General features: G+C 43.3%; 2 protein-coding genes across 6 annotated transcripts in view; one reads left to right on the forward strand and one right to left on the reverse strand.

The window, feature by feature from the left end:
- The first annotated feature begins 3,099 nt into the window (after window positions 1-3,099).
- On the forward strand, window positions 3,100-11,152 carry serpina10a (serpin peptidase inhibitor, clade A (alpha-1 antiproteinase, antitrypsin), member 10a). Its single transcript, XM_063223680.1, has 6 exons — window positions 3,100-3,227; window positions 5,023-5,471; window positions 6,596-6,840; window positions 8,357-8,630; window positions 9,627-9,774; window positions 10,700-11,152. Exons 2-6 carry the CDS (start codon window positions 5,107-5,109, stop codon window positions 10,889-10,891), a joined length of 1,224 nt encoding a protein of 407 aa, XP_063079750.1. The 5' UTR covers window positions 3,100-3,227; window positions 5,023-5,106; the 3' UTR covers window positions 10,892-11,152.
- Window positions 11,153-13,784: 2,632 nt separating this feature from the next.
- Window positions 13,785-14,199, reverse strand: part of ppp4r4 (protein phosphatase 4, regulatory subunit 4) — a 78,847-nt gene continuing 78,432 nt past the window's right edge. For all 5 annotated transcript variants that reach the window (XM_063222541.1, XM_063222540.1, XM_063222544.1 and 2 more), the window contains one exon: window positions 13,785-14,199. This exon is cut by the window's right edge and continues 343 nt beyond it. The gene's annotated coding sequence lies outside the window, so the exon portion shown is untranslated.

Below are 14,199 nucleotides of genomic sequence, written 5' to 3' on the forward strand. Positions count from 1 at the left end.
ACCTGATGCACAGTAAATGTTGTGGTGTTAATTCAACACTTAGAGAGTTCATTTGAGTCCAAATGATGTCAAATCAACTCTCTAAGTGTTAAATGAGCACTGCAGAATTTACTGTGTGGAAAAAATGAAAGTAACACAGCGAAAGTACTGTAGAGGTGAAGTCATGACACGTTGTGCCTCTTCCCCTGACCAGGGCATCCTTAAATATAACCATAACAGAGCGCTCATTCTCAGAAAGTACTCGGGTCACTTCTTCTTTCTGGTAACATTTTAGAATAAAGGTCCCTATAAAAGCTTTATCAACACTTAATTTGCATATTGTTCATTGAGGAAGTATTCATCACAAAACTCATTATTTAGAATTGTTTGTAAATGTGTAAGAACAAACGTACGGCTGTACAGTGGGAATGAGAATCAGCTCCTACTGAATGGGTTTAATGTGTGTTAAGAAGTGTGCTTCCCAACACTTCTATATCCAATGTTATAATCTCTTTGCTCTTTGGATAACAAACTTCCAGGACTGCTGTGGCTGCGCTGTGTCTGTTGTAGGGTCAAAGATGTGCAAAATGGCATTGTCATTCAATGTAACGGAGGCCTTCTGCTGACTGTAACTGTAAAAAACAGGACTCTTTTTATGTATTTATTGTTACAGGGAATTCATGAAAGCCTTGGCTGTCATCCATTCACTTGAAACAATTTAAAAATCATGTTTTTTTGCAGTTACAGTTGGCAGAAGGTGCACAGTAAATTCTGCAGTGTTCATTTAACACTTAGAGAGTTGATTTGACATCATTTGGACTTAAATGAACTCTTTAAGTGTTGAATTAACACCACAAAATGTACTGTGTGTCTGTTACTTTGAATGACAAAGACGTCTTTGACCCTGTATTAACATAGTATGTCTTGCTCATTTACAAACATTTGTAAAGGATTTGTTGATATTTACTTCATTATTGATCAAGTGTTTATAAAGCTTGTTAAGGGACTGCTATTCTAAAGTGTTACCATTTTCCCATACTGACTTTTAATTCTCTGTGCCTTTGAGAACAAAGTCATATTACCACAGTTTGAGATCAGGTTCACCACAGGCTACACTATAGCACTAATCACACTCGGTTCAGACCATTTAGAACACATTGTGTTCCGATTTTCCATGTCATTTTAAGAGTAAAAAGGAGAGTAAACGACTGAGTTTCTCAAAAGAGAAGTTGTTAGCCTGTTAGAAACTTCGGTAGTTTCCAGAACCCTGTTTTGGATTCTGTAGAAAACTCCCATATGACATAAAGCCTTGTCTCTGTTACGTAGTAGCTGTTTTAGTTATACACTATATGTAAAGAGAGAACGGCCATAATATGTAACTGATTCTGGTTCTATTTTGGGGAATTTACATACGCTGATTGAAACAAACTATGTTTATCATTATTGTCGTCATCTCTTCAACTTATCAACTTACTTCACTACAATGTTCATATGCGAACATTAGCACACACACAACTTTTTTTTTAGATGGGGATTTTAAAAACAAATCTTCATTCTGCCTACTGTATGTGTTACAAAGGGATCAGGAAAAGTCTTAATGTAAAAGTACTACAGTACATTAATTTGCAAAACAATGTCTTATGTGCTTCTTTTGTATGATAGCACCAACGGGGGAAAACATTGTTTTTTTCCCTTGTGCATTCTTTTCATGTGAGATCTCAAAAGACACCTCCCAAGATAAACAACTGAAACATCTCCTGTATGCCTGTGTCAACAAACACTCACATTTGTTTTTTGTACATTATTATTTTTCGGTTTCTTTTCATTGTGATGACTGTAGCTGAATTGTTATGTTAAAAAATAAAACAAAACAAACAAAACAAATCAATATATAGCCTATATATGCAGGCGTATGGTAGTAGTATTAGACGTATGCTATGTCTGATTTTCTTTTCTGTGCTGAGATTGAAAAGGAAGGCTGTGTGCCTCCATTCCACATACTACTAAATCAACAAGGTAATCCTCAGGGGTTAAGTAGATTTCAAGCACTGAGATCTCAATCCACCCTGAAAAGCCATACATCCAATTACACACCCTGAGGCCTAGCCATGGCACCTAGCAAGCTGCGTCTGTCTGCCCGCGGTCTGCCCTGCACTAGATCCTCAGCTCAAGGATCTGGCTGCGTATAGGATACAGTACCGCCAGTGATTCTATGTACATGGGCACGCTGACTACAGAAGAGATAGCCTATCCCTCTCATCTCTTACACTACTAGAGATGAACTGGGATGAAAAAGAACAAAAAAAAAACCATGCATTTCTGTGCGGTCCTCTATAAATTGTGGGTCACTCTACAAAAAAAAGCAACAACAACAACAATGTTGACCCTAAGGACTTTCGATCACCGGGGAAATGCACCGGCCTGTAGCTCGGCCTATAACTGGATTACCAGTCCAGGCCTTCCACCTACTGGGCTATATAGTAGGCTAGGCTAGGCTCTATAGGCTACTGTGAGAGGTCTGGTGAAGTCTGATGGGTTGACCATAGACAGGTTAGTCTATGTCTATGGCAGTGTTTCCCAACCAGGCGTACGTGTACCACTAGGGGTATGCGAGCACACTGCAGGGGGTACTTGGGAAAATGTTATTTTTATATCAAATGAATGGGGCAGTCACATAAGGACGGAGAAAGCGATATAGACAATGAATTAGGGAGTACTCCTGGCACAACTAAGAGGTTTAGGGGGTACGTGAGACAAAAAAGGTTGGGAAACACTGGTCTATGGGTTTGACTGCAACTCCACTCTGATGCATGGATGCCACCTGGTGGTTCAATGTGCAATTTCAAAAGAAGATGAGAATGCGGCATGAGTAGCCTATATGTTGCATTCTTATCATGAAATTATTTAGCAAAACGCATCTAAGCTATGTTGATTGACCATTTGTTTCTCTAAACTGGAACACTGTAGACGCCTTTCGCCTTTTTCTGATAGGCCTAAATAGAAATAGGCTAGTTGCGACATCACGTTGAGGTAGACTCAGAGGATGCGGTAATCTGCAGCATCCGGCATGACGTCTTCGTGAATACGACTACAAGTGCGCATCACACGTATCTAGCGCTGCGTGCGTAGTTTGTTTAGACTCTTCTCCCATCAATAGTCAGATGAGAGGGGATGGTGCGGCCAGAGTAACTGTAGGCGCCTGTTTTACTGTCAACGGACGGCTCCCAACATCCATCTAATTCATCAAGGTGGGTCCATCGTTGATTTTATTAGGGACTAAGTAGACATGCCGTCCTGAAATAACGGGTCTGGGTCAGTGCGCGTTTTATAGGTGGGAATGCAACCGCGGATGACAGTGCTTCGTGTGAACTCATAAATGTAGGCCGATGCCGCTTTCAATTAGTATTAGGTCTATAATAACCTTATTGCCACCCTTTACCGTATTTCCATGTAGACTGCTACATGATCAGAAGAATAACCTAGAACAGCCGTCAACGCCCATTACATAATGCATGGAATTCTAGGCTTTTAGCAGGTGGAGACACATTTGATCTCAGCCATGTGGGATTGGTGTAGTTATACTGGACTGGTCAAAGCAGCCAAATCCCTATGATCTATGGTTCGTGCTTGGTCAGAGCAGTAGCCTATTCTACTACTCTCAAAGATAGATGTGAACACTTCTGAAAAGCAGACTGGTGATAAAAATGGGTACTTCGGAAATTAAGTCGTAGGGCCTAGGCCTATTTTGTGAATTTCTTATGATTATCCATTCTTTTCCTTTTTTCCCAGCAAATTGTCATGTTTTCCTAGTTTTCACATTTACCTAGGCAAACGTGTAGGCCTAATTGCCAGTGAGAATACATATGGTAATTCATTTAGGTCATTCTCATCACTGTCCCACATAGGTGTACACTTTCTCTCAGTAAGGAAAATAAGAGTTTATCTTCCATCTGTTTTGTTATATTGACCAGAACCCCTGCACTCCAGACTAGCAGTCTTCACTCTGAGGGTTAGACTGATAAAATAAGTCGAGGTTTGGTAACTTGCACTTATTTGCACTTTGGATCATTAAACAACATTTGCTGAGTGAACTTCTGACCAGTAGGCCTACAGAGTGAAGTCGGCCCCCTTTGTATTGAAGTGACCTTTGAACTGATCTATTTGTACTGTATGGGATACACACCCCATGCTGAAACCGTAAAAGAGGACAGGGGATGTAAGATTGAGAGGATACACTTGGATTTCTGCACAAACAGGGTGCGATTTGTCGGAAAACCAGAAGGGGGAATATGTTTCAGATTTTAAGCAATATCAATGGAATTACATTGAACTGTGATAAAATTGAGTAGAAAAAGTGGCAATATCAAGACCAGAAGTGGGGGCAATCCCCCCCCATCCCTCCCTACAAATCGCACCCTGAATAGGCCTATATATTTTTTTGCAAGTCATCGGTGGAGCAGTACTACTCACAGTGATATAGGCCCAGTTGGAGTTCTCAATGCCAGTCATTTTCATCACATTTAGCTGACTGAATTCATAAAGTCGACTTCACAGGATGTACATATAGGTTGTCTAAATTGAAGATTGATCTTTGATGTTTTGTGATTGTGCTCGATACTCATACTGATGCTTTGTCTGTCACGCTCAGCTGCTGTCTTTTTTTGTGACAAGCTGTTATTGAAATTGTATGACAATATTTCTGCTTCTCTTTATGAGGCATCTCTTGGTCATATGTGGTTGTTGGTCAATAATACTGACATGTTTTGACAAATGTCAAATATTGTCCCAATATACAGTACGTGCGTACATGTAGATGCCCACCAACCCGGTGATATAACAACCATATAAATCGATCTCTAGTCTCTGAGACATTTAATCAGGTTCTAACCTACAGTCATTTCTGCCAGTTGCATTGCAGATGGCAACAGAATGAACTTTGCCCAAAGAAAACTGTGAATAATAATAATGCATTTGCTTCTTACTGCACAGAGACAGCCAGCTTTATCCCGTTAAACGTTCATTTCCTCTGGCGTTGTCTTTCAGGCCCAGCTGTCTCTCTTGCCCAGCCCAACTCAGCCCAGCTCAGCCGCCATTAGTGTAGATCCCTAAAGAGGTTGTGGTTAGAACATGGCCGCCCTCCTCCTACACCACCTCGCCCTGCTCCTGTTGGGCACCGTCGCACTCTTAGCTCTCCAGTCTGCCGCCCAGGCGGCACCAGAGGGAGGCGACGCGGACCAAGTGGCCCTGCGCAACGCCGACTTTGCCACCGGCCTGTACCGAAAGCTGGCGGGTGGCACCGACGGGAACGTGGTGGTGTCCCCTCTGGCCCTCACCCAGGCGCTGGCGGCCCTGGCCGAGGGGGCGGCCGGACAGACCCAGGAGCTGCTCTGGGGCGCCCTGAAGCTGAGCCCGCTGCAGATGGCGGACGCGCCCGACCGACTGCCGCAACTCCTGCAGGCCGTGAACGAGAACGTGCTTCAGGCCTCACTCAGGTACTTGGGGGCAGTCGTGGCCTAGTGGTTAGAGAATTGGTCTTTCAATCTAGGGGTTGCAGGTTCGAATCCCCCCTGACCTCTCCCTACATCTCCAGCCATGGCTGAAGTGCCCTTGAGCAAGGCACCTAACCCCTAGCTCCAGGGCCTGTAACCAATACCCAGAAAAATAATAACTGTAAGTCGCTTTGGATAAAATGAAAGCGTCAGCTAAGTGCAATGTAATGTAATAATGTAATAAAGGTACTTCAGTTATACATTCTACAATTTTCTACATTCTACAGAATGTAGAACTGTAGAATGTACTGTATAATGTCAACTGTGTTGTATTTAAAATGTGCAATTGGATAACACAAAATGACTTGACTTGGCTCAGGAGAGTATTTATTCCAAGAACCTGTCTGAAGTAGTGAACCAGGATTAGTTAACCTTGGCGTAGTGGTAAATCACCAAATAGAAGAGTCTGGAGTGCTCACTTTCTGTACACTAATGCTTCTTTTCCACTGCCGGTTTTGTGGTTGGCCTACAGCTTGACACAGCGCGACTCGACCGCCACCTTTTGCTTTTTGTTGTGCACGACGACACGGCTCAATCGAAGAGCAAAAAGTGGCGGCCGAGTCGCGCTGTGTCGAGCTGTAGGCCTACCAGAAAACTTGGCAGTGGAAAAGAGGCATTAATGGCAGCTGTGGGCTATTAGAAGGTGTGCCACTTTCTGTAGATTAACTTAGCCAGGTTTATCACTTAACTTTAGAGGTGCAACCAAAATGAAAAATTGTGGCAGAAACCGAAACCGAATAATAATTAATCACTTGGCCGAATACCGAAACCGAAACCGAATATTACAATTCAGTCAAAAGTTAGGTTTTTCACTATTTTTAAATATTGCTTAAATCTACGGTTTACAATAAATGTTTTGACATGTTTTTGAAAGAAAATAAATGTGTATTTGAAGTCTTCAAATGTTAGAGCAGAACTGAAATTAGTTTAATGAATGCCTATTTTCTATTAGGCCTCCGATTCGGCCACTCAATTGGCTTTTGGCCGAAAACCGAAAGTGTCTTTTTTTTCTGCGGCCGAATTTTCGGTGCACCTCTACTTAACTTTGTCCTTGGAATACTCCCCAGGTACGATGAGGTCGCCGCACTGTTTGCCGCACCGTCAGTGGAGGTGGAGGCGGCGTATAAGGAGCGCGCCAAGCAGTTCTTCAGGACGGAAGTGCAGAGCGTGGACTTTGCCAACGCGATGGCCGCCACGACAGCCATAAACGACCACGTTCGCGCCAAGACCGGGGAGAAGATCCGGGATGTGGTGTCGACATCCCTGGATGCGAAGACACAGCTCTTGTTGATCAGTGCGGCCTTCTTCAAAGGCGAGTGTGGGTGGGGGCAAAAGCAAGATTGTAGATTTGGTAGCCTGGCTATCGTGACTACAAGTGTCTTTGAGAATTTAGTCTGGAGAGGCAAACCATTTACAATAGTTCTCTGTGGGAGATGCAAAGGGTGTGTCTGGCTCACGTTCATGAAATGCCTCACCTGTTAACTAAAGTGGAGCGTCATTACCTTAAAGGGACACTGTGTGAGATTTTTAGTTGTTCATTTCCAGAATTCATGCTACCCATTCACTAATGTTACCTTTTTCATGAATACTTACCACCAGCATAACTGGAAAAATTGCACTTTTCATACATGAAAAGGGGGATCTTCTCCATGGTCCGCCATTTTGAATTTCCAAAAATAGCCATTTTTAGCTGCAAAAATGACTGTACTTGGGCCATACTAGAAAATATTAGCTTATTACTTAGTAAACTTTCATGTAAAGATCAAATTTGGCAATAGGAAGCCCAGTTTCAATGAGCAGCATAGTTGCAGTACCTTTTTGACCATTTCCTGTATAGTGTCCCTTTAAAACAAGCAAATATATTGTCTCCCTTTATCTGAGAAATTGAATTGCTGTAGACGGTTTGCCTGGCCAGACTTTTGTCTCGAAGATGACTGAGACTTGCAGTCATGATAGCCAGGCCGAGATGAGGTTGCAAGATGAGGTAGCAACTAAAGCAACTGAAGGCGAATTTAAAGGGAATTTTCATGCTGGCATGACAATAATGTCTGTTCTATTCTATTCTATTCTATTCTATTCTATTCTATATATGTAGCTCTGGCCTTGGTAATTTACACATGTACTATGTGTGTGTTGCACTGCAATATGGTGATACCAGGGGCATTGCTGCACCATAGTAGAGCTTCTCTAGCCTGGCTATTGCAACTTCAAATTTCTCCTAGCATTTGGTCTGGCCTACTCACATTAGGCTCTCGTCAGCCCATTTCTCTGGAGATGCAATGGGCGCGTGTAGCTGGCGTTCATGAAATGCCTCTGTATGTATGCTTCTGGTTGGAGCTACAATCACCCATACACCACCCATCCCTTAACCCAGTGTTTCCCAACCTTTTTTGTGTCATGTACCCCCTAAGCCTTTTTGTTGCGCCATGAGTACCCCCTAACTCATGTTTCACATCACCTTTTCTATTGCAGTATGACTATGCTCCATGCATTTGTTAAAATTACATTTTTCCAAGTACCCCCTGCAGTGTGCTCGCGTACCCCTAGTGGTACACGTACCCCTGGTTGGGAAACACTGCCTTAACCCACCTGCTAACTAAACTGGTGCGCCATTGCATTCAACACACCTCATCGAACTCTTGGAAATGCTCAAAATCAATTGGCTCCCCTATCTTTCTAAAATTTGAAATGTTCTAGATAGTGTGCATAGCCAGACTAAATGAGAATCAAAAACTTTGTGCAACTCCACAGTTAGTATGAGTGGGCCCAGACTAGAGCTTTTTCTTTCTCCACCGCTCTTACTAAAACTAATTCTTGTCCCTCTCCAGGCCAGTGGACGTTGCCTTTCAACGCCAGCTTCAGCCAGGAGGAGCGCTTCTATGTGGACAAGTACCACATCGCCCAGGTGCAGATGATGTTCCGCTCCGACAAGTTCCACCTGGCGTACGACGCGGCCCTCAAGGTGGGCGTGCTGAAGCTGCCGTGCTCAGGGGGGGCGGCCATGTTGGTCATCTTCCCCGACGAGGACGTGGACGTGACCTCCGTCGACGACGAGATCTTCACCAACACCTACAGGGACTGGGTGAAGAAGCTGAAGAGGACGTGAGTGCATTTGACTATGTGTGGCGGGTGTTACAAGGTGAAAAAGGTGGATCGCACTCAGGTTCTTCTTTTCTTCTTATTTATTTTTTGTTTTTTACATAGCAGCGGAGAAGAGACAAACGTTTCGGCAATTGCCGTCGTCAGTGTCTTGATCCACCTTTTTCACCTCGTAAGACTATTCAACTGGAGATGCACCACACGGAAGAGTGCGGCGTTCTACTATGTGTGGGGGTTGAAATTAGGTGCTTTGGAGTTTGTAAGGCTCTATCCACCATATTTTCCACGTTTACAAGGGTGGCGTCATTACTATTTGAGTATTGACTAGTGCTAACTCATTGAGAATGCCTATGGGCCGCCTAACTGAAACTAGCAGACTGAAAACGCTGAGGGAGCATGATAATCGTTGAAATTTGAGATGCACCGGATTCTGATTTTTAGGATCCTGCCGGATACCGGATCCACTGCTTAAGATCCTGCCGGATCCGGAACCGGATACTGGATCCTACGAAAGGGTTGAAACACATAGTCTACTCACACACGTGGGCCCTTTTTATTACGTTGGCTCAAACTATTTTTTAGACTCATTGGCTTATTGCCACACTGCCTGCAACGGCCACTTCTAAAGGGCTTTCACTCCATGCAGTGATTAGGGTTGTGAAAGACTGACTGAAAAGCCTAGACTAGAGATGCACCAGACCCCGATTTTTAGGTAACATGCCGGATACCGGATCCACTGCTTAAGATCCTGTTGGACCCGGATCCTGTGAAAAACCCTATTACCCTGCCGGATCCGAATCCGGATCCGGAATGGATGGCTAAGTGGGCGGGGACGGGTAATAACGTGGATAGATCATCATCAGATATTGAGGACCAAAATGTATTTTAGTAGGCTACTCGTACTTCATTGTGGATATCTCTATATGTATGCATGTATGCATTTTATGCTTTAGAATCATGTACAGTATTTTGGAATTTATTGCACCTTCCTTCACACAGGAGACTGGAGGTTCAGATTCCACGCTTCTCCCTGAAGCAGTCCTATTCCCTGAAGAACACCCTGGCCAGCTTGGGCATGCCGGATGCCTTCCAGGGCAATGCCGACCTCTCCACTCTCAGCAAGACAGCCGGCCTCAAACTGGATGAGGTAAACACCGCTCTAAGACCGCTCTAACACCACTCTAACACTGCTTTAAAATTAGTGTCTCATCACATGCCGTCTGAACTGCAGGAGAAGGTTTTGCAATGAGGTAGGCTAGAGAATATTGAAAGGAAATAGCAAAAAAAAATCTCGAAAGTTTGATTAGAATTAAATCAGTTAGAGTCCGACCCAGTCAAGGTTGTCAAAATAGTTTAGGTCAGGGGTTCCCAAGCTTTTTCAACTTTGGGCCCACTCGAAATTGTCAAAAATGTTCGGGGCCCACCTCTGACCCAATAGAGAATAAAACTCAAATAAATCAACAGCAACACACACCAAAATATGATTATTATTTTTGGAAAATTATTTCAAGGCCCACTTGGAATACCTTCAGGGCCCACCAGTGGTTTAGGTGAAAGCAAACAGCCGGACTACTTTTTGGAGCCTCCTCATCTGTGCAGAACTAAATAAGCTTGTTGTCTGAGTTATGATTATGTTATAGCTGGAATACATGGTGATACCATAACAGACAAAATAAAGGTTATAAACGAATGAAGGCATAGTTGTGTGGAGGAAAAGGGGAAAAAAAGGTTGAAATGAGTAGTGGACCGATGAAAAACACAAGAAATACTTGTTTAGTAATCGTTTGTTTGTTATCATGTTGCCATATCCACTTACAATCCATAGAGGGCAGCACACATCACAGCATTAACCAGCATTGCCTGCCGCCACACCCACGTTGCCAAATTGGGTGATTTTCAGGCCAATTGAGGGTTGTTTTTGGACTGTTTTCTGTAGATTTATGGCTATTGAAATCAATAGAATTTAGTTCAAATTGGGCAGGATGTAGTGCCTGCAGGGTTTTTTTGAGCATTTAATGGGCCTGCAAATCATCAGTCACATCTGGCAACCCTGTCCACACCCCTTTTAACAGGTCCAGATGACGACTGCCATCGAGGTGGACGAGACTGGCTCTCTGCCGGACTCCGCTTCCCCCCCGGACCCCCTCTCCGGCAGTCTGCCGCCGCGACTCACCATCAACAGGCCCTTCGTCTTCCTCGTCTACCACGAGGCCTCCCTGAACCTGCTCCTCATGGGCCGAGTGGTCGATCCCACCAAAAACTAAACACGCCAAGAGGCCGTCTAACACAGCGATGGGCGACCTGGAGTTAGAAGTTACAATCGAGTGCCACATACACATGATGACCACGAGATCCCGTTTTACCTGGCCAACTTACTAGGGCAATCGTCTGGTTGAATTGGTAAGGTAAACCCAGGTCATGTGGAATATGTGGTAATGACTTGTAACGTGTGGATCCAAGTTGACCATCACTGATCTAACATTTCTAGCAAGCTCTGAAAATAAGCCCAGTTGCTTACCAGTGATGGGTAAGGCCCATTTATACCCTACGGAACCGGACGAAATTCGTCTTTCCGGGCCAACCGTTGCTCCCGGAGTTGCATTCATACCTCCGTCCGTAAAATTGATGTTACGTAATAAATCCTCTAGAGGGCAGAGTCGGTTGGCTATGAATGGACAGTTGCTGTGGCAGATTTGTGTTCGTTTTACAAATTATTTAGCCCAAATAAAATAGCCAGACCTAGGATTCACGGAGATAACACACTGAAACAACTTTAAGATTTGTGTAATGATGTATAAACAAATCCAGGAGGCTTCGTGCTGGCCATTTAGGTTTGTTGTTGGGAAAACGAACGTCCTCCGAGCCCAAATGTAAACAAATGAGGCATGTTTTTAGCTTGGCTAGCATGGTAATGGAAATATACCCTTTCACAAACTCACAGGTTATTTCATTTACTATTTGTATCGTTTTTAGATGTGAAATACTTCTCTTCTTCGTTGAGTTTTGTAAATTGGTGTCTTTTTCACTATACTGCCACCCACGGCCGCCTCTGGTATTGCTCCGTTTCACCCGTAGTCACCGGATTGCTAAGCACTCGACCAACGGACAAACTGACGGATGAAACGACCCCCGGAACCGGGTGAAAGCGTCCGTTTCCGTAATTACCGTAGGGTATAAATGGGCCTTAAATCATCAGTTGGTAGTCTGGTTGAAGGATCACCTGGTTGAATTGGGCAGGTAAAACCAGGTCATTTGGAATATGTGGCACTGGATTATAAAACTAATGAATTTAGGTTGCGCATCACTGAGCCTGTTTATATGTGCATCAATAAACCGTTTATGATCAGGTTTTTGGAGTTACCGGTTTATTCGAGCGCTCATGTAAACTGAATAAACAGTTTTCATAATCGGGTTATTGCCGTTATCGGTTTATGAGAAATCCGATTCGCACAGGTAGGTTTTTGGCTAATAAACTGATTTCTCGTGTCATGTAACCAGCATAATCGGGTTACTATCAGGTTATTGACACTCTAGAAGGATAAGTAGCCAATCAAAAGCCTTAAATTCTAGCTTCGTGTCACACACTTTAGTGGAACACAGGCAACCGACTGACTGCATATAAACAGCAATTAACAGTTTACTCCAATAACCTGTTTATTCCAATAACCCAGTTATTGCGGCCATATAAACGGGCTCACTGTTGCTTACTGTACCACTTAGCTCTTTTAACTGACAGTACAACATACGCTTCATACTCGTAACTGCTGTTCAATGACAGTCGTACAGTGAAACATCACTGGGAGGTGTTATTTACAGCTTGATGAGATGACTGCTATTGTATACTTATTCAGTATTGGACAATAACCTGGCCAGTTATCCACTTTCGGAATTAACTCTATAACTCTACAATAGACATTCTGTCTTTACTACTGTGCAACACATGCATTATAAACAAAAAATACTGCATTGCTTACAAATTGTGGTCAACCTACTGTATGTGAGATGACTTGACTCCCACATCCTAGCAGTATTTACCTTTTAAGTGTTCAGTGATCAGTGATTATTTAGCATGTGTTATATTATGAAATGCTGTATGTTTTTCCTATGCAGTAACATTTTGAAGGAAGGAAGGAAGGAAGGTTCTTATTGGTTCTTAGCCAAGAAAATAAAACATTTGGTGGGACAAATATTACACAGAGGTAATTCTTCTTCACATTGGACCCTGTCCAAGTTAAGTGTGCTTAATGTCGTGTGTGTGTGTGTGTGTGTGTGTGTGTGTGTGTGTGTGTGTGTGTGTGTGTGTGTGTGTGTGTGTGTGTGTGTGTGTGTGTGTGTGTGTTGTGTGCATAAACCTGTGTGCAGATGGGGTGGAAAAATTCAGCTCAGAAGTAAAAACCCTGCCACCGTTTCCTTTCGACCGAGGTGACGCTGTGGAGTAACTGGTCCTCAGTATTCATTATGATCAGCTGATTCTGAATATTAGTTGGATCCAGGACTCTAAATTAACACCAGCCAACTTGCCAAATGCTGGTGAAATTTCAATTTGGCTGGTAAAACAGACCAACTTACTAACCACTTTGACCCATTAGTGAGTGTGTGTTTGGCTAGTAAGGTTAACATGTACTAGGCATTTTGGCAGGTGACGAAAAAAGCTAATTCAGAACCTTGGTTGGATCAATTGTGTGGTGGGGTTTTGACTTCCTGAACCCGGAATTGACACTTCTGCCTCCTTGTGTGCGTGTGTGCAAATGGTGGTGGTGTGTCAGCACGAGCTACCATTCGAGACGAGCTGCCAAGCCATTACAATGCACTACGGTAGCATCCAGTGTTGCCAGATTGGGCGGTTTTCCCGCCCTATTGGGCTGCGTAGGATGGCCGTAAAAACGTGTAAAAAGGTCATTTGGGCAGGTTTTTCTGCACATTTGTGGCCATAGAAATTTAGTCCTAAACTGGGCGGGATTTAGTGCTTCCAGGCTGGTTTTGAGCATGTCTGGGCTGGAAGTCATCAATCTAATCGGGCAATCCTGGTAGCATCCCAAATGGTAAGGGTTTGGGTTATGTTACTGTATTAGCCTTTTGGTATCTCATCTCTACGAAACAGCCCATTTCGACAGAGCAATGGCTCATTAGGAAGTGGATCAAGAATTACACACGGTGTTCAGTGTGGGTTTTCTGTTTATTGACTGGTTGTGGAGTGAAGTGGGCGTTAAAGTCACTCAGGTGCTGTGCAACACCAGGTACAATCTCATTGGTCGAGAGGGCAACAGTTCTGGATCTCTTGAGCATGGGCATCTTTGTTATGTCAGCAAAAAGGTAATAGACTCATAAAAAATACATGGATCTGATGTTTTTTTTTCTCTTCTCTGTTCTATTATTACTTCGTTTTTTATAACCCGGCGGGAAAAATATAAAACAAAGAAGAAAAAGACTTTTGCAAAGCATGCTATAATACAGGAAATACTAAATCAAATGAGCCAATAAATAAAATACTTTCATTTTTTGTTCCTCAACACGAGTTAATTAGCGACATTTCATCCTTCATAGTGTTTTTTTTTTCTTTCTCAATCCCTTT

The sequence above is a fragment of the Engraulis encrasicolus genome, chromosome 18, assembly GCF_034702125.1.
Source record: "Engraulis encrasicolus isolate BLACKSEA-1 chromosome 18, IST_EnEncr_1.0, whole genome shotgun sequence".
NCBI classification, from domain to species: Eukaryota; Metazoa; Chordata; class Actinopteri; order Clupeiformes; family Engraulidae; genus Engraulis; species Engraulis encrasicolus.

What these genes read in the sequence shown, in the direction of transcription:
- serpina10a (XM_063223680.1), top strand. Translation starts at nt 5,107, where the DNA reads ATGGCCGCCCTCCTCCTACACCACCTCGCCCTGCTCCTGTTGGGCACC. An exon ending in GTGAAGAAGCTGAAGAGGAC is followed by an intron (nt 8,631 to 9,626) that starts GTGAGTGCATTT and finishes TCCTTCACACAG; the next exon opens with GAGACTGGAGGTTCAGATTC. An exon ending in CCGGCCTCAAACTGGATGAG is followed by an intron (nt 9,775 to 10,699) that starts GTAAACACCGCT and finishes CCCTTTTAACAG; the next exon opens with GTCCAGATGACGACTGCCAT.